Raw genomic sequence first — 22,225 nt, forward strand, 5'->3', positions numbered from 1 at the left:
TCACATCTAGTTGGATCTCAGTTCAAAGACACTTGCTCATCACCCAGTAACTTACTGATGGCTTGCATGTATACAATTAGCACCAATGATTAAATACTATAGACAGGGCTTTTGTATCACCTCATACAATAATTTTAAATAGAGTCTGTTTTTCCACGAACAAGTCATTGAATGATACACTGACGTGACAAGATGCTGTGTAGCATATATGTATGTGTGAATCAGTCCTGAGTTAAATGGTAAAGGAAACAGGCCTTACTTACAGATACACAGTCATCATATACTTTTAATTAAAATTTTCAGTGGATCATAAATGCACATGAACACAACAGACTGTATCTGACATTTGACCAAGTCCAAGTATTCCACTTAACTCCAGTAAGAAAGACTCAGAACTGTATCTGAGCTCTAATGGTAGACCATTACTGTAAATCACTACATGAATCAGGGGGGGAACCTGAGGCCCTCCAAGTATTGTTGGACTCCAGCTCCCATCAGCCCCAGCCAGTATGGCCAATAGTCAGGAATGTTGGAGGTTGTAGTCCAACTTCCAGAGAGCCACAGGTGCCCCAGCCCTGACAAGCAATTAGGGTAACATGAACGTTTTCAGAAAGAGACAGACAAATGGTACTTTTGAGGATTCTGTTGATCATTTTATAATCTGAAACAAAAAGTGGATAAAATGAACTACTTTCATTTGCAAACCTCATCCAAGGGTGCAGATCACCGGAGTTAGGACACAATTATTTGACAAAAATAGCTTTACATACATGTTTCTGCCAGGGGTTAGACATGATGACCCACAAAGCCTTCTCCTCAGTGGTACTATGAGTCAATAGCTATTTAAAAATCTCCACTAATTACACCTGTAATGGCATACCTAGATATTATACATTTGAGTATTTAGGTGGGGGGTGGGGGGAAATAACTATTAATCATGATGGCTATAATTCCTTCAGTATCAGAGGCAATACCAGTTGCAAGGGGCCATAAGTGGGAGAGAGCTATTGCACGTTTGTCCTGTTTGTGGGTTTCCCATAAGCATCTGGTTGGCCCCTGTGAGAACAGGGCGCTGGCCTAGGTCTGATCCAGCAAGACTCTTCTAAAGTAGAAACATTGCTTTACATTTTTGAAATAAAAGAGACCAGTGCCTATTGTACTAATCTCTCTGTGTCTGTTTAAAATTTCATTTTATACAGCTGAGTATGCCTAGGAGCTTTTGCTAATGTTCCAATAATGATATTTCTTCTGTTCCAGGAAAACAGAATGTGAACTGGGTGCACCTGCAGTTACTTATGCAACATATCGAGGTTCTGCAAGAATTAAGCAATTGCTTAAGAAACAAGCGGAATTGGAGCAAGAAAAACAAACCTCAACCAGCATTAATAGCACTACAGCCAAAAACAAAGAAAATAGGACTGTAAGCCTTCCAGACTCAGAAACTACTACAACAAAGACAGAATCTTCATTGAAAACAAACTCGGGACCTAAGACTAACGATGACACAAAGGATTCACAAGCAAACGTATTTTTGGCAGAAATAGATTTGGGGGGAAATTCTCTGGATGTCTTGGGCAATTGTGAGCACAAAGAACTGAAGAACAAAATTACCTCGTTGACAGAAATGGAAACAATCAAAAATTGCATTGAGGAACTGGTTTCTGTGAAACATACAGCAGTTTCCAGCACACCAGAACTTAATAGGAACCTTCTGTTGGAGCCAACACTGTTGCAAAAGAAAGCCAATTTCAGTTGCCAGAATAGAGATGCTGTTAGTATGAGTTCAGAAAATAACAGATTGCTTGAAAATAAGGAGGAGGTGTTAGGGGAAATACAAATGGAGATTCAGTCAATCAATGCTACCACTGTTGGCTTTCAAAAAGGAATGCAGTTTTGCGCTTTTTCTAACACAGAAACAAAAGAGACAATGCAAGAGGAGTTTTTTTCACACCCCAAAGTAGACGTAGGTGATAATGAGCAACAGTTGCTAGAAAACAAAGGTCCCTGCAATAGTTGGACTGAGGATCAATTCAAACTAAAAGCAGAGAACCAAACATTGCATTTGAATAGTATTATAGGTAGGGGGCAGGCAATTAGCAGGGTAGAAAGTGAAACTGAAGAATCACACCAAAAAGTGACAGAGCAGAAGGAGAAAAATATGCAGATCATTTCACCAGATGAGCACTTACCTCTCCACGAACAAAAAGTTGGAGAAGAATTGCAGTTGGTGTTGCAGGATACAAATTGCAAAAAAAGTGATATATCAGCAGGAGTCGGTATGCTTGCTTCAGTCCAATCCAAAGAAATGGTTCAAAACATAGATATATTTGGCAAAAGCGATCTAAAGTGTGAAGAGGCCACTGAGTCTGTGGTACTTACAGATGTACAAAACAATCATAACTTCCCCATGACGTCTGAGAATGGAACTAATAATTTTACCAATGATAATTTGTATGCGCCTGTGACACAATTTGACCATGTTAGAATGACAGGTGCTTCTCCTAACGCAACTGAGGTAAACCATGCCAACACATCTTTGTTAGCTGCTGAATATGAAAATGTGGTGTCTCGGGTGGCATCAGCTGCCTTAGAAACAGGTGATACCAGCACTGAGGAGGCTGTGGGCACTATGGATGGTGCCCCTCTTATCCTTAAGGCTAAAGATGACAACTGCCATATTTCTGAGAATGTTGAGGATGAAACTCTGATCGAAGCATTGGCTGGTTTACATAGTCCTCTTCCTCTCGCTGAAGACAAAACCAAGCCCATCAAATTAGAGAACTCAGAACTTAAAAGCAACACAGGCACTACTACAGTGGCCAAACCTATTCCATCACTTCTTAAAACTGCAGAAGTTGTGATATCTGCACAAAAAAATGATCCATTAGTTGATGAAATAAAAAATCAAACTGAATCAAAAATGGCTTATGAAACTGAAGAGGACATCTCAATAGGTCTACCTCCTGTTGTGAAATCAGAAGAAAATAGTTATTTATCATTTCCTTCTCCGTTATGTGTCTTGGTCGGTAACTCTTTCATCTCTGGAGATAGCAAAATCATTTTGGACGATGTGTCTAAACCTGTCCTTAATTCTGAAGATCACAGTTTGTTGGGGGCTTTGTGTTCTTTGGCTGATAAACAGGATTGCACTAACCAGTCTCTAAGTGATTCTGTGGGGACTATCAATGGTAAAATATGTTGTTCTGCCTCTACATGTGAAAATAACCAAGTTATCTCAAAGTCAGAGAACTGTGGACCTGGGAGCCTTCTTATTGCTGCTGAATCTGGGCGTGCAGGTCAAGTTCCTGGTACTTTTCTGGAATCTGAAAGCATTCCTGAAACTAAGATTACCTTTGACACTGCTGAAATTGCTGATAGTAGAAGTGATATTTTACTGCGCTCTGAAGAAATGAAGGATATGTCTGCGTCTTGCTTGCTAGACTCTAGATCTAACCTGGCAAAAGAGGATCTTCCTGTTTCTACATTTGAAAATTTATATACTTTCAAGCCTGTGTCACCCATTACTTGTTTTAAAGATAGCTCAAAGCTTAGTTCTCCTGCCTGTGAAACATCAGATTTTGTTTTAGACAAGAATCATTCTCTTCCTATTGATTCTGAAGAAAAGAAGGTCAAGGTTTCACCTAAATATAAACCAAATAGTCTACACTCTAAATCAGTGTCAGAAGCAGAGTACCCAGTCCCATTCTTGTCCCCAGTTGTCTGTGATGTGGAAGCTACAGAACCTGTAAAGATTGTACTAGGAATGTCTTTCACTACACAGCAGAGAAAAGAGGAGCAAAGAACTTCAGGCCAGCTAAATCTTCACTACCTTGCTGCTGCTGCTGCTGCTGCTGCTAATTCAAACACCTTTGAAATGGGTGATCAAGCAATTACAACTTTGTTTACAGAATCAAGCAGCCAGTTTTCCGAAGAAGCACTGAATGATGTTGAAACAGGAAGGCAAGTACAAATTAAATCCCAAGACTTAACTGTTTTGCTCAAAAAGGCTGATGAAATAGTTGATGTAGTTCTGCGTTTAGCCATAGAAGAAATAAGATCAAAGCAAGCAGCTGGCGTCTGCCAGACTAATGACATTAAGGACAATTTATTAGGGCTCAGCCTTCAAAAAGATCAGAAAAATAGAAAAACGCTGTCAGAATCAAAAGAAATGCAGTCAAGGAATTCATCATTAAAGCATTTTAATGAGGGTTGTATCAGAAAGCTTTCTGAAGTTAAAGCAAAAGACACACTTGGCACAAATATTAAAGATGAAAAAATACCATTTGACATTACAGATAAAATTGACCTACATAGTTCAATAGCACTAAAAGCAAAAGAAATAATTGATGATGTTATTAATGCAGCCATACGAAAAGTGACATATAATCAGCATGAGGACCATCTGAGCAATGGCATTCTTCAAAATTCAGCCCTTAAGTCCAACACTGAAGCATCAAAGAAGCTTACTACTGATACTGAATTAACAGCTAAACTTCCCAAAATAACTGAAGATCCTTTAAATTTAAGTCCAATATATGGAACTTCAGTATGCAATATAATCAGTGAAGGTAAAGTAGCAAACTCCTCAGCATCTTTGTATATTAATATTAAAGACGACCACAAAGAAATAACAGGTGGAGAACAGAAAAATGAAAATGACTGGTCTGATCCCACAGCTACAATAGAATGCAGCCCTCCTATAGTCAATGGCAAAAACAGTAAACATACCAATTGCCCTATGTGCATGACAGATGCCGGTGAGGAAACAAAGTGGACAATTGATGATGAATCTGAATATTCCTCATATTCAATAAATGAAGATACTGTAATGGATGAAGTGCATTTGCCACCATTTGGACCTTTAGATTCACTTGGAAATAATCTAGGGAAGAATCTGCCTGAATATGTTTTTAAAGAGGGTGACTCTGCAGAAGTTGTAAGAGAGGAACCATGTGAAAAATATTATGAAATAGAAAGTGAAAAGGTCTGTGGTAAAATGACGAAAGCTTACACAGTGCCACAGAATGCTTATAAATTTGGCACCCAGTTCAGTATGTCTGAACGGCCTGTAATGAACAGCTCAGCAAAGATTGGCTTGAACTCAGATTTTTCCATTAAGGAAGAAGCAGTCGTTGAGACAGGTTTAACAGTGCTCAAGGAATATTATCTGGATGTTGATGATGATTGTGGAAATGAAGAGAAATCCCCCAAGTTATTTGCTTCTTCACCACCAGAAGAGTTGGACAGCAGTTCTTTCACCATTTTGTATGAAGGTGCTCTTCAAGATGAAAGCTATTTATTTTCAACAGAAGAACCAGATCATCCCTTATCATCCCTTCCTGACCAATCCCTGGATAATAATCAACATTTTCTTATGTGTGAAACTGTAAAAGGCAAACTTGAGTCTGTCCACCCTTGTGAACAAAGCAACCAATTAAACAATCTTTCTTCAGAAGCATTCGTGACAGTGGAAGCAAAGCGATTCAGTGTTTACCCTTTCTCTTTGTCTCCTATATATGAAGATGACAGTTCTCAAGAAGACTTGCTGTCCGCTGATGGCTCACCAGAAGGTAATCCTGTTGAAAGAGCCAACCAGGCCTTGTCAGTCTTATCACTTCTTCAGTCAGTGTCTGAACGGTTAAGATCTAGCAGCGAGTGTAATGAAGAAGAGGAAGAGAATATTTGTGAAGAAAACAAACTAGAGGATGAAAAAGAAGCATATCTTTCCAGTCAGGGGCCAAACAGCTCATGTACAGCAGTCCCAGAAAACATTCATGAGAGGAGATACTCACATTTTCTTTCTAAGGAGGCACTTAACGCAGAAGAGACCTTATCTTTAAGTTCAATGCCTTCAGCTCAGCTTTTACAAAAATCTGATCGTGACAAAAGTTCTTCTTCAAAGAGTATATACTATGAAAGTCTGCAGAGTTCAAGAACTTATTCTAGCGAGAAGGGAACTCGATTTAGGAGTGTTTTGGTGCCAAAGGATCAGCAGCCTGAAAGTAGTGGCTTGCAAAAACCTGCAGCTTTTCAAGTGGTAAGGTGCTTTTCATTAATTTTATATGTGTAACGAAACTATTAAATGAGCATAGTGGGGTGGGGTTGTAGGTGTACATACACACATACATTTAGAGTATCCTGTTGCATGTATTTGTGTGAGAGTGTTCAGTTTTAATTGTGCCAGAAAATTTCAGTTTTGGTTTTGTTACTAACACAGTTATTGTTGAGGTTATGTTCATGTAATAATTAAGCCGAGGCAATAGGCATAAACACTAATCTTTGGGATAAACACATTGTGGAGAGAGAGGATTTCTTATATTCATGGGCTGTTGTCTGGGGGCAGTTTACAGACATAGTGTGGAAAATTATATTCTTTCAGTTCACCCAGTGTAGAGGGGATCACAGTACACTAGCCAGGTGGAAAAAAAATATGATGATGATGATGATGATGATAATTTATTTATACCCCGCCCATCTGGCTGGGCCTCCCCAGCCACTCTGGGCGGCTTCCATAGAAACCAAAAATACAGTAAAATATCACACGTTAAAAACTTCCCTGAATAGGGCTGCCTTAAGATGTCTTCTGAATGTCAGGTAGTTGTTTATCGCTTTGACATCTGCTGGAAGGGCGTTCCACAGGGTGGGTGCCACTACCGAGAAGGCCCTCTGCCTGGTTCCCTGTAGTTTTGCTTCTCGCAATGAGGGAACCGCCAGAAGGCCCTCAGCGCTGGACCTCAGCGTCCGGGCAGAATGATGGGGGTGGAGACGCTCCTTCAGCGATGAATTTCACTTAGCAGAAATGCGAAGTAGAACGCTCATCTTTTTCTTGCCTGTTCTTCCCCAGCAAGGTGAGGTAGGGTGAGGGAAGGAAACTTCATGCACAAATCTTAAAATAAGGGTAAGAATATATTGGCACATATGTTTATGTTTCCATGTGTACTGCACCAAAGACGATGAGGACCCCTCATCTTCCATTGAATAATATGAGGAGAGTGTTTTGTATTAACATAAACAGCCACACAGGTCAGGAATCATAGACTTACAAATGTTTAATCAACATTAGCTCCAGACACCTTTATGACCATTTTTAATGATGGCTCAAAAGTTCATTCTTTCTTAGGGCATCACCCATGTTTGTGCTGAAAGCTTTATGACCAGGTTTTTATTTGATATACCAATCTTGTATTTTAAAACACTTGTAATAAGTTTCCACGCTAGCTTGTCAGTACTGATTTTCACCACTAATGAAAAATATTACTATTTAATTTAACAGAAAATGCAAAGACAGTTGCCCCACATCCACCTACTGGGTACTAGCAGTTGGACTTGACGACCCTTGTAACATATGGGTATCCAGTGCAGGTGTTTTAGCAAAGCGTTCACATGCCATTGATTATTTGCCCTCTTCAGCAGTGTGTCTGCTGCATTGTGCAGTAGCTGTAGCATCTGGACCAGAGCGCATTGAAGTATCAAGGCTATCAGTGATTACAGTGGTTGGCTTATTCTGTATTCCAAATACAGGCATAGCTGGCATACCGTATAAACCTGGTAAAAGGCACTCTAATCTACAGAGGACACTTTTGCCTCTAAGGACAAAGCTGTACTCTAAGCTATGTACCTGCTCCTTCAGAGGGAGTGCAAACCCATATGGAACAGGCAGTTGTCGTATCTTACAAACACAGGAGCCACATACCCCCAGAGGCTTTACCTTCCCAGGAGTCAAACTCATCCAGTCTAATCTTGCATTCTTCCACTGGCTAGCACAGCCACACACCTGATTAAATGCTGTGGAGAAATAGATCTGTGTGTCATCCATAGATGTAACCCCATAGAGCAAGTCCAAGGGGGCCAAGGAACATGTTCCTAAATCTACTCTCTGGAGTCGATTGCACAGTTATGAATAGAACCAATGTAACATAGGGCCTCTGATACTTATCCAGGAAGATACAATGGTCAATACAGTGGTACCTCTGGTTACGAACCTAATTTGTTTGGAAGGTCTGTTCTTAAGCTGAAACCATTCTTATCCTGAGGTGCGCTATTGCTAATGGCGCCTCCCGCTCACATCCTGGGGCAAAGTTCGCAACCAGGAGCAACTACTTCCAGGTTAGCGGAGCTCGTAACCCGAAGCTTGCATAACCAGAAGCGTTCACAACCAGAGGTACCACTGTAGTATCAAAAGCCACTGAGAGTAAGAGCAACAGGGTCACACTCCCCCTCACCCTCTCTCAGTAAACGTAATCCTTGAGTCAGCCAAGGGTGATTAACTTCTAAAACCAATTGCTGTGGATCCAGATAATCAGTGTCATCTAGGACCACTTGCAGTTGCTCTGCCACTGTCCTCGGCACTACCTAACCCTGAAAAAGGGTATTTGTAACTGGCCAGTAGTTATTACACACCATTAGAGTCCCGCAGCATTTGGAAGCCATGAGGATAGCTATCCCTACCTTAAAGTCATACTGCTTAAAATATCTATTGTTGGTTCATTATAGCACTTAAATAATTATTTCCTCATTTCACTTTCAGTGTCCTGTTGGCAGGGAAGGACTCAAATGCAATCAAAGACCAGGGAAAGTGAGTATGACTTTTCACCGTATAAGCAAGTATGAGATATTGTCTGTTTTGCCATGTACCGTATTTTTCGTCCTATAGGGCGCACCGGCCCATAGGACGCACCTCGTTTTTTGGGGGGGGGAATGAATAAAAAAAAAATATTCCCCCCCCCAGCCGCGGCTGCCGCCCCAAGTCTTGAGCACACCTGCCCGAAGCACGGGGCACCCTCCGGAGGGCTCCGCATGCTTCGGGCTGCAGGCTGCCGCCCCAAGTCTTGCGCGCCCGGCGGGACCTCCCGCCGGGCACGCAAGGCTTGCGAACACTCGCCCAAAGCACGGGGAGCCCTCCGGAGGGCTCCCCGTGCTTCGGGCGACAGGCTGCCACCCCAAGCCTCACGCGCTCGGCGGGACCTCCTGCCAGGCGTGCAAGGCTTGCAGACACTCGCCCGAAGCACGGGGAGCCCTCCGGAGGGCTCCGTGTGCTTCGGGCGACAGGCTGCCGCCCAAAGCCTCACGCGCTCGGCGGGACCTCCCGCCGGGCGCGCAAGGCTTGCAGACACTCGCCTGAAGCACGGGGAGCCCTCCGGAGGGCTCCGCGTGCTTCGGGCGGCAGGCTGCCGCCCCAAGCCTCACGCGCTCGGCGGGACCTCCCGCCGGGCGCGCAAGGCTTGCAGACACTCACCCGAAGCACGGGGAGCCCTCCGGAGGGCTCCGCGTGCTTCGGGCGGCAGGCTGCCGCCCCAAGCCTCACACGCTCGGCGGGACCTCCCGCCAGGCTTGCAAGGCTTGCGGATAGCTTCCTGAAGCCTGGAGAGCGAGAGGGGTCGGTGCGCACCAATGCCTCTCGCTCTCCAGGCTTCAGCGAAAGCCTGCATTCACCCCATAGGATGCACACACATTTCCCCTTCATTTTTGGAGGGGGAAAAGTGCGTCCTATGGGGCGAAAAATACGGTACATTTGAGTGAAGCAATGGAAAGTAGATAGATAGATTAGGTAGGTAGGTAGTTAGGTAGACAGATTCTGCATTTTCCTTGGATGTAATTAAGATGATTGGCTGCTAGATTCTACTTTTTCCTTGAATGTAGTTGTTGGCTAGAGCAAACAACTAATAAAAACTTTGATTAGTTAATTTAATATGAAAAGTATAATCCAACTTTCACCGATTTTGCTCCATTTAAACCAGTGATAATATACTAGTGTAATTGATTTGTGGATGACCTGTTTGATTTTTTGATTTGGTTTAGACCGCAGTCCTATATACTTTGAAGCAAGTCCCATGACGTAAACATGACAAAGACCTTAAAGCCTTTATAAAGCTAAACACAACAAGCAGAATATTTGTTATATATGGGAAACTGAATTTGCTAGTGTTTCCTTAACACCATCGCATGTCATTTCAGATGGTTATTTGTGATGTTCACGGCAACACAATTGAAATTTACCATGATGTGCTAGATGCTACAGCCTGGGTTTTTTCAAAAGAAGCACTGATCAGAGTTGTCAGAGGATGGTAAGGAACATGCACTTTATGGGTGAAGTGGCTGTTATTTATGTACCTGATTTTAGTGAAGCTAAATCAGGTTCCTGAAGTGTGCAAAAGTTAACATATATTGTAGTTAATTGTCATCTTATAATGAAATTAATATTTTAATGAACACTTGCTGTTTTTCCATTGCTTGAATAATTACAGTTTTGTGGATTTGATAGAGAAATAAATAAAAATACAAATTTATCAGTTAAGGCGGGGATAGTCAACCTGTGGCCCTCCATATATTGTTGATTTCCAGCTCCCACACACCAGCCACATGCCCATAGCCAGGGATAATGGGAGTTACAGTCCAGCAATATTTGGAGGGCCGCAAGTTTCCCTAATTTAAGGGAATGTTCAGTTTTGAATGCTCGGTTTTTGAAAAATGTTAATCTGAAATTTAAAAATATGTCTTATGTGAACTGTATAAAATACTGTTACATTTCTATTGCAAAGAAGATAAAGTAAACAAGTGTATGCTAAGTTATAGAACATCATATTTGAGGCATGTGAATATATTTGGGAATTTTGAAAAAAAATTGTAGTGGGTTCATGTGCAGGAAAATGGTTTAAGGTACAGTGGTCGCTCGGGTTGCGAACGTGATCTGTGTGGGAGGCATGTTCGCAACCCGCAGCGCATGCGCGGGTCGCAATTCGGTGCTCATGCGCAAAGTGCGATTTAGTGCTTCTGCACATGTGCCAAAACCCCGGAAGTAACCCGTTCCGGTACTTCCAGGTTCGGCGTGGTGCGCAACCCAAAAACGTGCAACCTGAAGCGTCTGTAACCCGAGGTATGACTGTATCCAGGTACACCTTTGAAACATAATAAAAGAAATAGTATACTGAATAACAAGTGTTGGAAGCGTCATAAAGAAATGTGTATTTATTTCCATTTTTGATGATTTTGTAAGTTTACTAAGCAATAGAAATGATTACTTGTAAGACACCCATATTGGTTCCTCTATTTTATTTTATTTTTACTTTTACTAAAAAATGTCTGTCTGGCCCCACCCACTGCAGGGATGTGGGCTCTGAAAGCTTTCCACTGAAGTAATGTGGCCCACAGTCTGAAAAAAGTTCCCAACCCATCTTACATGATTATAGCTACAAGACTATATCTTCCTAAGCTTTGGAAAACAGTATCTGTTCTTAATATTGCTGAATATGAAGCTGAATTGTATTGATACACATAATGATGAAATTAACCAAGTACATTAGACTAAAAAATCAACAACACAAACAACATTTTTATTGGTTTATGCCAAAGTAAGGCATATTTTCCAAAGTTATAAATCATATAAATATTCTTTAAAAGGTATAAACTATAAAATAAGGGCCATAGCTCAGTGATAGAGTGTATGCTTTGCATGCAAGAAGTTCCAGATTAAATCCTAGGAATACCCTGTCTGTAACCCTGGGTTGCTGCTGCCAATAAACAATACTCTGTGAATAATAATACTTAGTAAATAATATTGAATTAGAAAGACAAGTGGTCCAATTCAATATTAGGCAACTTCCTGTGTTCTTTCCATTTGTAAAACTGAATTTGTGATACTGAATGTGTTATTTTATACTAATAATGAAATTGAAATTAAAATGAAAGACATACTTCCTTTACATAGCATCATTGCATTGAGATTTCTTAGTGGAGTTGTTAAAGAACAGAGCATTAAATCCTTCCCCATATTATCACTTTGTTAAACAGTAGTTGTTTGGGGACTGGGGAGGATCCACATCTTCCCCTAAAGTAGTGTTTGTTTGGTAAAGATAGCTCCTGGAAAAAATGTGACTTGGAGTGCTACATGAAACTCATGAGCATTATGGAAACATCTTGGATATTTCCTGTGGCATCAGTAGTGACAAGCAATCCCACTCCAGGGCCGTGCACCATTTGGAAACTTTTAATGTTGAATGTTTCCCCTGCATTTTATCAGACTTTGGAGACTGTGTCTATTTATAGACGTCCACCCCTCATGATGACAAGCACTTTGCTAATGTATATTACTTGCAAACCATGTTATAAATAGTTTGTACCATCTCCAGAAGGATTTCTAATTGCACAAATTTCAGATGACGATTTATAAAGCTCAGTTTATAAAGTAGCCTCCAAGTCAGTAGTGGTTGGCAGGACTTTGCTCACCTACCCCCCCAACAGAGTTTTGCTGCTGGATCCTGAGAGGGGGAGAGGGGTGTCGCAGGGATGCAATGCAAGGTTCCTGCCAGTGCATCTACACTGCACAGAGCTTCCCCTGTCTCACTCTTCCCCCTCTCAGGAACTGGCAGACGCATTCACCGTTGGGAAGGCTGGTGAGCCACCCTGCTCTGCCTGTGCCACCCTGCTGGCCACTGTTGTTCTGTGTGTGTATGTGTTCCAGCATACAGTCATACTTTGGTTTTTGAACAGCTTAGTTATTGAACGTTTTTGGCTCCCGAACGCCGCAAACCCAGAAGTGACTGTTTGCAAACTATTTTTGGAAGTCGAATGTCCGATGGGGCTTCTGCGGCTTCTGATTGGATGCAGGAGCTTCTTGCAGCCACTCAGAAGCCATGCTTTGGTTTCCGAACGTTTTGGAAGTCGAACAGACTTCCGGAACGGATTCCGTTCGACTTCCAAGGTACAACTATATATGGTAAAGAAATAGTACAATTTGTAATAAAATTAACCATGGCTTCTTACTAGTAGTGGTGCTATGTTAGCTACCTCTTGGTAGCATGTTTACAGTGTTGTGCTTATTTTATTAATATAGCTGGATTATGTATGAGAAACCAGGATTCCTGGGTGAGAAATATGTTCTAGAAGAAGGAGAGGAGATGCTGCATGATCTATTGAATCCTCACAGTGAAAAACATCAAAAGAACTTCAGAGTTGGTTCAATCAGACAAGTAGTGAAGGTGAGTGCTCATTGTGAGAAACAGATTCTACTGGCAATGACAGTAGAGTCCATTTCACTCCTCTCTGCTCCCGTCCACCACCATCTGTTAATTCCTTTATTTTGGTTTAATTCACATCCACACCATGCGCTTAAAGTCATGGCTTTCCACCAAAGAATACTGGGGAATGTATTTTGTTTTAAGGAGGGTGAGAGTTGTTAGGAGACTCCCCACAGAGCAACAGGTCCCAGCAACCTTAACAAAAGTACAGTTCCCAGAATTCTTTGGGGGGAAGCATGTTCTGAATGTATGGTGCAGATGGCATCCCTTTTAGAGAATACTCAGAACTTCAGATACCTTTCTCAATCTTTCTTAATGCTGCACCTTAGACTTCCCTTTCCATATTGCCCATGTCAGGCATCTGCTAATGCAGTTGCTTTCGTGAAAGCTGGTATTTTATAGTGCTTATTCTCAGCACAGTCATATCCAACAGCTCTTTAAAAAATAACCTGGACGTAGCTCAGGGCACTGAAGCAACAATGGTGCCCCACCATTGTCAGTACTCCTCTCTGCTGTGTACCATTCTTAACCTCCTGTTTGAAGCCCTTTTCATGGAACCATGTTTTATGGGATGTAAATAAATACAGTCAAGGGATGCACAGCTCATACAGTCATGTTTGTTTTTGTTATCTGATGTGTTCTGCAGGATTGCAGTGTTCCTGAGATTGAGCTTTACCCACAAGATAGCACAGATCATGTTCCTGTCTGCATCCAGAGTGCAGTTGCTAATTTAGAAGAACTGGAAGTCAAACCACATACTCTTTTTGTGAAAGCAGGAGTGTGAGTGCAGGTTCCATTATATATACATCAGTTTGTGAACCTATAAAAACATGTAAAATGTCAGCAATCAACAGTTGCTGGCTGTTTCTAAGGCGAAACGAAGAAACAAAATAATGGGTTGTTTCAGAAAGCGGCAGTAATTTCCAATTTATAGCATAGGTTATTATTTTGCTTATACTCTCTAGGGGAAAAAACCCTCATAAATTTAGATTACATTTTAATTTAACAGGGGCTTGCACCCAAACAGACATTGTCCTGTTTTCAAAATAACTGCTTTTCCAAAGACAATTTCTGTTGCCATCAGTGTAAAATAAACAGATTTGGCTAAAATTAATTCTGTTTGCAAAAATTTTCCTGTATTCAGTACAACTATGGCTGCACCCAATCTTCATATAGCATACAATGTGCCACAATATTCAACTAAGCATTCTGAAATGTTCTTCCCATCATTTTTTTGCATTTGTTTTTTTAACTTAGTCATTGCCGCTCTTGACAGCTGCTACTGCATCATTTTTCTTTTAAAATGAACATTTTCTGGCAGGAATCACTTTTCCAGCACATAGCCACATATCCAGTTGGAATTGGCACCATTATTATTTTACAAAGTCAGTTCAGAATGAGGACAATGGGTTTTGGAAAGGAGGAAGTGCGGCAGAAACGTATGGCCCTGTTTGCGGCCTGCCTCCAAATCACTGAAAGAGGACACATTTGCAAGTCGCCTCTACTTTCAGCTCAGCCTTAAATACAACTGTCATGTTGTCTAAAGCCATTGCTTTCATTATTATTTTTAATATGCTATTTTGTTAATGCTATTGCTTTATTATTGTTACCCTTAAAAGTAGCACAAATAAAATCTGCCTTGGAATCTTTAGAAGGAGACAACTGGCCTTTGGATTTCGTCAAAATTCTCTGCTCTCTTTTTCAGCTATTTGAATTTCTGTCTCAGCACTTCAAGCCGTAAAGTAGCCTAACTATACACAGAATAACATGGGACTAATACAGTGGTACCTCGGTTTTCGAATGTAATCTGTTCCGGAAGACCATTCGAGTTCAGAAATGTTAGAAAACCAAAAACTCAAAATGGCAGCCTCAAAACGGAAATCTTAATGCAGAAAACTCAAAACAGAAGCTGCATTTCCTGTTCGACTTCCAAGGTGCATTTGAAAACCGAAGCATTTATTTCCAGGTTTTCGGCATTCAAGTTCCGAAGCTTTTGTCAATGGAGACGTTTGAAAACCGAGGTACCACTGTATATTTCTAAATGGTCAACTATTTACAGCAATTATGCTGTTGAGTGGGTTCCGCATGGAGAGGAGACAATTTAAAGGCAATATGATAGACATCTTAAAATATATGAAGGGCTATCGCATAAATGATGGAGGAGCTTTGTTTTCTGTCGCTGCAGAAGATCGGACCTAAAGCAATGGGTTCAACTAGTAAGAAAAATCATTCATACTAAGCACTTAGGATGGGAAATCCTGATGGTATGAGCAGTTTGACCATGGAACAGACTGTTCCAGGAAGAGGTGGACTCTTCTTCATTAGAGGTTTTTAAGCAGAGGCTGGATGGGAACCTTTATGGGATTCTGTACTAGTGAACTTCCTGCATTGGAAGGGAGTTAGACGGGATGGCATTTAGAGTCCCTTCCAGCTCTCTCATTATGTAATTATTTTCTGATGCTAGTAGTCAAAATAGGGCATTGGGCAATATCCAATGTATTCAGGGGCAATACACCTCCTGAATTAAGCAACAGGATGAGTGTTGTTTTCCTTTATGCTTTTCTTATGGGCTTCCCAGAGGCATCTGACTAGCCATTGCTGGAGACAGAATGCTGGGCTAGATAATTCTGCTGGATCAGATCAAAGGTTCATTTTTTATTAATTAAACTGCACATGAATCAGCACTGTTGATTACTTTAATTGGGTTAATCAGCCACTTTCTCCTCACTCTAATAGATGGCTTGCCTATTCAGACATTAATTACAAAGGAGAGGTGATGGTTTTGGAAGAAAACCACAGCCCATGTGAAATTTCAGCAGCTGATGTAAAATCTCTTCATCCGTTGAAAATGGTGAGGCAGTAATAGTTTTTCAACCGATTATACACCAATCCATCCTCTTCTACAACAATCGTGCATCTAAATCAGAATCTATTCCATGTCTGAGCACCCACATTGACTGAGATGAGCCAGGGCACAGATCTGATTCAGTACACCATCTTCTGAGTCTTGAAATAAGCAAAGAATTAGCCTTTTGGTCAATAATAATAATCTGCACTATAAAGGATCATAATAGCCTATGTTTGCCTTTATTGGATGTGATGATAGGTGGAGTGGGATATAATCTGTTCTTAACATTCCCACGAAGTTTCCAAAAATGAAATTGCTGTTGTATGAATGAAATTAGATATGTATAAAGTTGGTTTTGGATTCATAGAAATCTAACTCTTTATATGCCCTGTGAACATTTTTGCCACTGTCAGCAGCCATCTCCCCTCAAAACCTGCCAAAAATAGGAGTCCCTTTTGCAGGAAGTAAAGATGTTCAGGCCATGTGAATACTGTCTTTCTTCATATCCGCATGTTGAAGAATTCCTAATTCTTCTGGAACAATCAAGCACTCATAAATGTGTTTCATATTTTGGAATCAATATTTAGTGCCCTTTTAAAAGGCATTTTGATGATATCAACAGAGGAATAAAAAAGGTTTTATTCACTCTGAGCATGGAGAAGCTCTAATTAATATTCTTTTATTTGTTTGTTTATATAAAGGGATTATATACCATCCTTCAGCAAATTTTGAGGGTAGTTTGCAATAGCACTTATTCATATTTACATAGAACTAATGGAACTGAAACATGCATTCGGATTCTACATACCTGATCATTTATTATTTTGTTTTACACTATAGGGTGGACTGAAGGTTCAGATGCCTACAAACATTAAGGTAAATATGGATCCTGGCAACAGTAAACTAATCTGTTTTTAAAGGCCTTCAAGATCATAGAATCCTAGAACTTAAGGGATGTCACTTATACCTAACTTTGCTATTCCCTTCTTAGAACTATGGGGTTGAATCTAGAGGTGCTCTCCCTTTCCACTCAGGATGGAAATTGGTACCTTCCTGCTCTTTACTGAAAATAACTCCCAACTAGGAATGGCTGAATCTGCCAATTTTGATTTCTCTCAGTTTTTCAGTCTTAAGTACAGTTCTCTGCTTTTCCACATCATTTTTTTTAGAAGTCCACCAGCATTTTGGGGTGGTGACAGATGTGACAGTGAGCTAGCAGAGGCTCCCAGTTGAGATAGGTTCAGGGAGATGATTTTTGCCATTTTCTTCCTTTCCCTCTGCAGTTCCTGCACCATCTTCCACCCGATTCTAGAGGGGCCCAAAATTTCATAAAGCACAGGAAGCAACCAGGGAGAGGGGGGAATGGCAAAAAGTGTATTCCTCCAATATGCACAAAATTCTGTTCTTGGGAACTCTGGATGAAAGCCATAGAGTTGGAACAGATCACTAATCATCCAGTTTCATCCCTGGCCCAGCTATTCATACACAAGTTCAACTCAGATTAATTCATGCCGCTTCAGATCATTGTGTTCCATAACGGAACACATACAGAGCAGATGTACCACAAGGTACCTGGGGTGAAAAAAGCATCAAATGATTGAAACTGGATAAGTAAGGATAATTTCATAGACTATACAGAACATAGACCTGGATATCAGAAATGTATTTTTAAAGGATCGACTATTTCACATTCTGCAGATGATAATATATGAGACCCCATACTTTGGAGGATGGCATAAAGAGCTTTCTGAAAATATTGATTGTTTTCCAAACCTTTTTGAAAATGCTGACGATTTCCAGGGAATTGGATCAATACGTGTCATTGGTGGAATGTAAGTACAATTTTGTTTCCTTTTTAAAATTTCCTTGCCAAGGTTCTCTGTGGTCTACCTGAGGCTCCAAAGTCCCTCATCTGATCTGTTATTCTGCGAGCATAGGAAATCCTAACTCACCTAATTATCCCTGTGCCCTGAAACGCATCACAGTAAACATTAACAAATTCATTTTCCATTGAAATTGATGTCACCACCCCAAATAGTGTATGTAAATACACTATTTACTGTATTTTTTGTACCATAACACTCACTTTTTTCCTCCTAGAAAGTAAGGGGAAATGTCTGTGCGTGTAATGGAGCGAATGCCTGCGGGTGGCGGGGGGGGGATCTGCTGCAGTCGTGAGCAGAGGATCCATGGTTCCCCTTCCTTCCCTCCTCTGTGGTTACAAAGCATGGATCCACATGGATCCTCAGGATTTTTGCATTGGGCTACTCCAAACTCACTGTCAGATCACATGTCTGTGGCCACAGCATGAACCACAAAAATCATATATCCACTATTTCGTTTAGAATATTTTTTTTCTTGCTTTCCTCCTCTAAAAACTACGTGCGTGTTATGGTCTGGTGCATGTTATAGAGCGAAAAATACGGTACTTTGTCATGTGTGTCGTTTTATTTAGAACATTTGGTGAACTATCTTTTAAAAAATTACAATCCAGAGATGTTTACAACCATGTTTACATTAAAACTGTTTAACTTTATAAATTAAGAATGTGATTAAAACAGTGGATAATAAACCATTTGGTACCACAACATAACAAGAGAAAACGCCTGGGTAAATAAAAAATATAGACGACCTCACTAGGGGGGGTGTTCCAGAGATGGATTACCACAGCCAAAAAAGCTCTTTCCACAATTATCATCTAACTCACTTCAGCTCAGAAAGCAGGGGAACCTCAAGAAGCATCTCTGAGGGGATTTTAGTGGCAGGCCTTTAGGTGCTCAAGGACCAAGTAATATAGTGCTTTATAGGTAAGTACCAGCACTTTCAAATTGTGATTGGAAATGGATCAGTAGCCCCTGACCTGTCCACTGGCAAACAACGAATCCCACCCTAAGTATTAGAAGTACAACATATGCCATTCCTGAATGAATGGGAACAAGCAATCTGGCATGTGATATTTATGTACAAAGTAGTAAGTATGGAATGGTAAAGTAAATATGAAAAATGCATCAAAAGGTTGGTATAAATTAATTGAATATTAGAATGTAAAACTTAGTATAAAATATAAGGAAAGTGGTTTTAGAAGTAACATAAGCAGAAATTGATGAATGAAAGCTGACATATTTCTTGTTATAATTATGATTTTCCTTTTCTTTTCACCTGGATACCCTCTGATATTCTTTAAACAGGAGCTTTTTGTTACATTATGCATTATGCATTAATACATAGATCATTTTGCATACCAATGTTATTTCTCAGAATTTATTTTTTTTTAAAGAAAAAGCTGAAGCCACTATATCTGTTGGAACATGGTATTTTGTATGTATGGATATCAAAGTTGAATACTTAATGACTGTTGATATATTTGTAGCTCATTTATAACTATTATACTGGTTTTTTCCTTGTGTGTTGCAGATGGGTTGCCTATGAGAAAGAACGATATAAAGGCCAGCAATACTTGTTAGAGGAAGGAGAATTTGAAGACTGGAAATCTTGGGGTGGAGCGAGCAGTGTCCTGCTGTCTTTCAGATTTTTGCAAGCTGTAAGTACTTCTTCTGGTCCTCAAGGCTATTTCCTTCTTCAACTCACCCCCACTCACCCCCTTTCATTGGCATTGTAGATGAAGGCATACAGATGAATACATACAGATACATTATTTTTATAGTTGAATGGGCTTTTGTGCTCGGGAGGGTTGGTTGTGATAATTATAGTTATTTAAGTGATAATTATTTATTCTAGAGTAAATCTTCCACATCCCTTGTAGAAAATCTGTTTCCATTTAACGGTTCTGCAGGTATCTTAACTATAGATTTTTCTGAGACCCAACGGTCACTAAAATGATTTGGGTGTAATTGTATTCTCATATCTACTCCTCCAACATGAGAGAAAGCTGTAATGTAAGAGAGTTGTTTGTGTTGTTTGTACATAACTCTTTTTGGAGACAGTTTGACATACCAATTATTCTTGCAAAGCATGAAAATAGACAAGTTCCTAGGCCGAACCTGACTCAGATGTTTGAGTTAAGCACCTATGTGGCAGGGTTGTTGATAACAGTTCTTTTTCTGTAATGTTAAATGAGGCTGCAATCCGATCAATACTCATTTGGAGCTAGATCCGTAACATCTAGTGTACAACTGGCAGGTAAGTAGCTCTGGAATGGTGCCATAATTTTTCTTTTCTAACCACAGTCTTGAAATTGTGACTGCTGAATTCAAGCAAATGGAGAGGAACCCCATGAATAATAAAGTTCATTGGTCTCTAGCAGGGGCAAAATTGTTGCAGATATTCAAACACTCATCTTTCACATACTGTATAACTGATTTCATTTAAGAACGAAGCAAACTTGCAATTGGCTGCAGAACTTTTACATAAAGACTGTAAAAGAATGTTAGCGATGTCAAAGAAAAACCAAACACACAAGCTGTATGTTAAGAAACAGCACTGTTAACATTTCATTGCTCAGGAACAATAATTGCATTTACTACTGTTTACCCTGCTTAGGGAAATACATGTTAGCTTTGGATAGGGCCATTGTGATGATGAACAGAAAGATATGGAGGTGGAACTTGTTCAAGGAAATTCTGCAGGTCAAGAGTTGTGTGGCAGCTGTCCAGATAACCTGATGAAAGATTCTTCTTTCTTTCAAAACAAAGTCAGCTCTAAATGTATATGTAATATCTGAAGAATTTATTAAATAACAGCTTTATGTTGTTTAAAGAAGGGGGAAAGAGGATGTTGTATCTAATGCTCACTAATTTTTGCTTTGAAATTCCAGGACTTCATGGAGTCTGCAATAACGCTTTTTGAAACGGATGAGGAAAATGGCAAGTCGTTGGACATTGCCAATCAAGAAGTTCCTGATTTGGAAATGGCTGGATTTGGCTCACTCACAAGATCAGTTAATGTGAAGAGTGGAGCGTAAGTTCTTTTTCAAATCTTTGTGTAGTAAGAAATAATTACTGTATTTTTTGCTCTATAAGATGCACCTGACCATAAGACACACCTAGTTTTAGAGGAGGAGAACAAGAAAAAAAATATTCTCTCCCTCTCTGCACAGCGCCCCTTCAGAGAAGCGGCAGGAGAAAGAGATCCCCTTCTGTTTCTCCTCCCACTTCGCTTAACAGGCGCTGCACAGAGAGGGAAAGCTGCGCAGCGCCTCTCTAGCGAAGCGAAGCCAGGAGAGCAAGAGGGATTGGTGCGCACCGCCCCCTCTTGCTCTCCTGGCTTCAGCGAAAGCAACGCGAAGCCTCCGGAGTGCAGCGTTGCTTTTGCTGAAGCCATGGAGCCTACATTCGCTCCATAAGACACACACACACACATTTCCCCTTACTTTTTAGGAGGGGGAAGTGCGTCTTATAGAGCGAAAAATACGGTAACTTGCTTGCATTCCAAATCTTTCTTTTTTCCTCTTCATTTAGTTCTCATTCTCTGCTTAACCTATAAAGTTACCTATAAGTGATATCAATGGCTACTAGCCACAATGTCTATGTTTTGCCTCCACTGCATGCCAGTTACTGGGAGAATGTTGCTATGCTCAGGTCCTGCTTTCAGGCTTCCCTTATCTGACTGGCCACTGTGAAAACAGGATGCTGAACTACATGGGCCACTGGCCTGATCCAACAGACTCTTCTTCCGTTCTTGTGATATATGATTGCAAATAGAAAGAACTTTTTGGCTTCACCCATAATTAAAATTGGCTAATAGGAATGATGTCTTTTCCTTTGGCTTTATAGGCTTAACTGGGAAAAGCTGTCTAGTGTCAGATAACAGTGAACCACAACACATAATTTTTAAATGCTTGTTTTAAATTCATATTTGATGAACAAATGAAGAATGGACAATTCTTTTAGAGCAGTATATGAATTACTAGTATATCTGAGTAGCTGTCTCATGAATTTGAACCTCAGAAATTCTCTTGTTTGTCACATCTAGATGGGTTGCCTATCAGCAGAAGCACTTCTGTGGAGAACAATATATATTGGAGAAAGGAAAATATAAATGTTTTTTTGACTGGGGAGGATCTAATGAAACTATTATGTCAATTCGTCCAATTAAGTTGGTGAGTTATCACATTTGGTGGGAAATGGTGTATCATTCGCTAAAAATACTTTATTGTAATAATCCATAAACCAATGAGACAAATATTTTAAAGCTCTCGTATAACAATGTGATAGTGAATTCCATCTACCACACACAGAACTCACACTTCTTGTGGTTTTGAAATTTATTTACAATTTTCCTATCATACTTTGATTTTTGTTGTAGTTGCAGGTCGTTCTGAGGTGGAATCAAATTTAAGTAGTGTCAGGATGTGCTATCATGAGGATATTTTTAAGAGAATAATAGTTTGTTTGGGCCAAAGAAC

The 22,225-nt window shown here is 40.3% G+C and overlaps 2 protein-coding genes across 3 annotated transcripts in view; both read left to right on the forward strand.

Moving 5' to 3' along the window:
- LOC128412330 (very large A-kinase anchor protein-like) overlaps positions 1-3,357 on the forward strand; it is a 33,702-nt gene extending 30,345 nt beyond the window's left edge. The window contains exons 4-5 of the mRNA XM_053385237.1: positions 1,258-3,188; positions 3,347-3,357. Coding sequence (XP_053241212.1) covers positions 1,258-3,188; positions 3,347-3,357 — 1,942 coding nt within the window. The remainder of the gene's footprint in view (positions 1-1,257; positions 3,189-3,346) is intronic.
- LOC128412873 (beta/gamma crystallin domain-containing protein 3-like) overlaps positions 2,966-22,225 on the forward strand; it is a 37,117-nt gene continuing 17,857 nt past the window's right edge. The window contains exons 1-11 of one of the 2 annotated variants that reach the window (XM_053386373.1): positions 2,966-6,037; positions 8,528-8,575; positions 9,955-10,064; positions 12,830-12,974; positions 13,660-13,793; positions 15,750-15,864; positions 16,702-16,737; positions 17,560-17,693; positions 19,276-19,402; positions 20,636-20,778; positions 21,793-21,919. In XM_053386373.1, coding sequence (XP_053242348.1) covers positions 3,410-6,037; positions 8,528-8,575; positions 9,955-10,064; positions 12,830-12,974; positions 13,660-13,793; positions 15,750-15,864; positions 16,702-16,737; positions 17,560-17,693; positions 19,276-19,402; positions 20,636-20,778; positions 21,793-21,919 — 3,747 coding nt within the window. In that variant the 5' untranslated portion in view covers positions 2,966-3,409. The remainder of the gene's footprint in view (positions 6,038-8,527; positions 8,576-9,954; positions 10,065-12,829; positions 12,975-13,659; positions 13,794-15,749; positions 15,865-16,701; positions 16,738-17,559; positions 17,694-19,275; positions 19,403-20,635; positions 20,779-21,792; positions 21,920-22,225) is intronic. The other variant, XM_053386374.1, reaches the window with a different exon arrangement.

Source organism: Podarcis raffonei, chromosome 4 (assembly GCF_027172205.1).
Source record: "Podarcis raffonei isolate rPodRaf1 chromosome 4, rPodRaf1.pri, whole genome shotgun sequence".
In the NCBI taxonomy this organism is placed as follows: domain Eukaryota; kingdom Metazoa; phylum Chordata; class Lepidosauria; order Squamata; family Lacertidae; genus Podarcis; species Podarcis raffonei.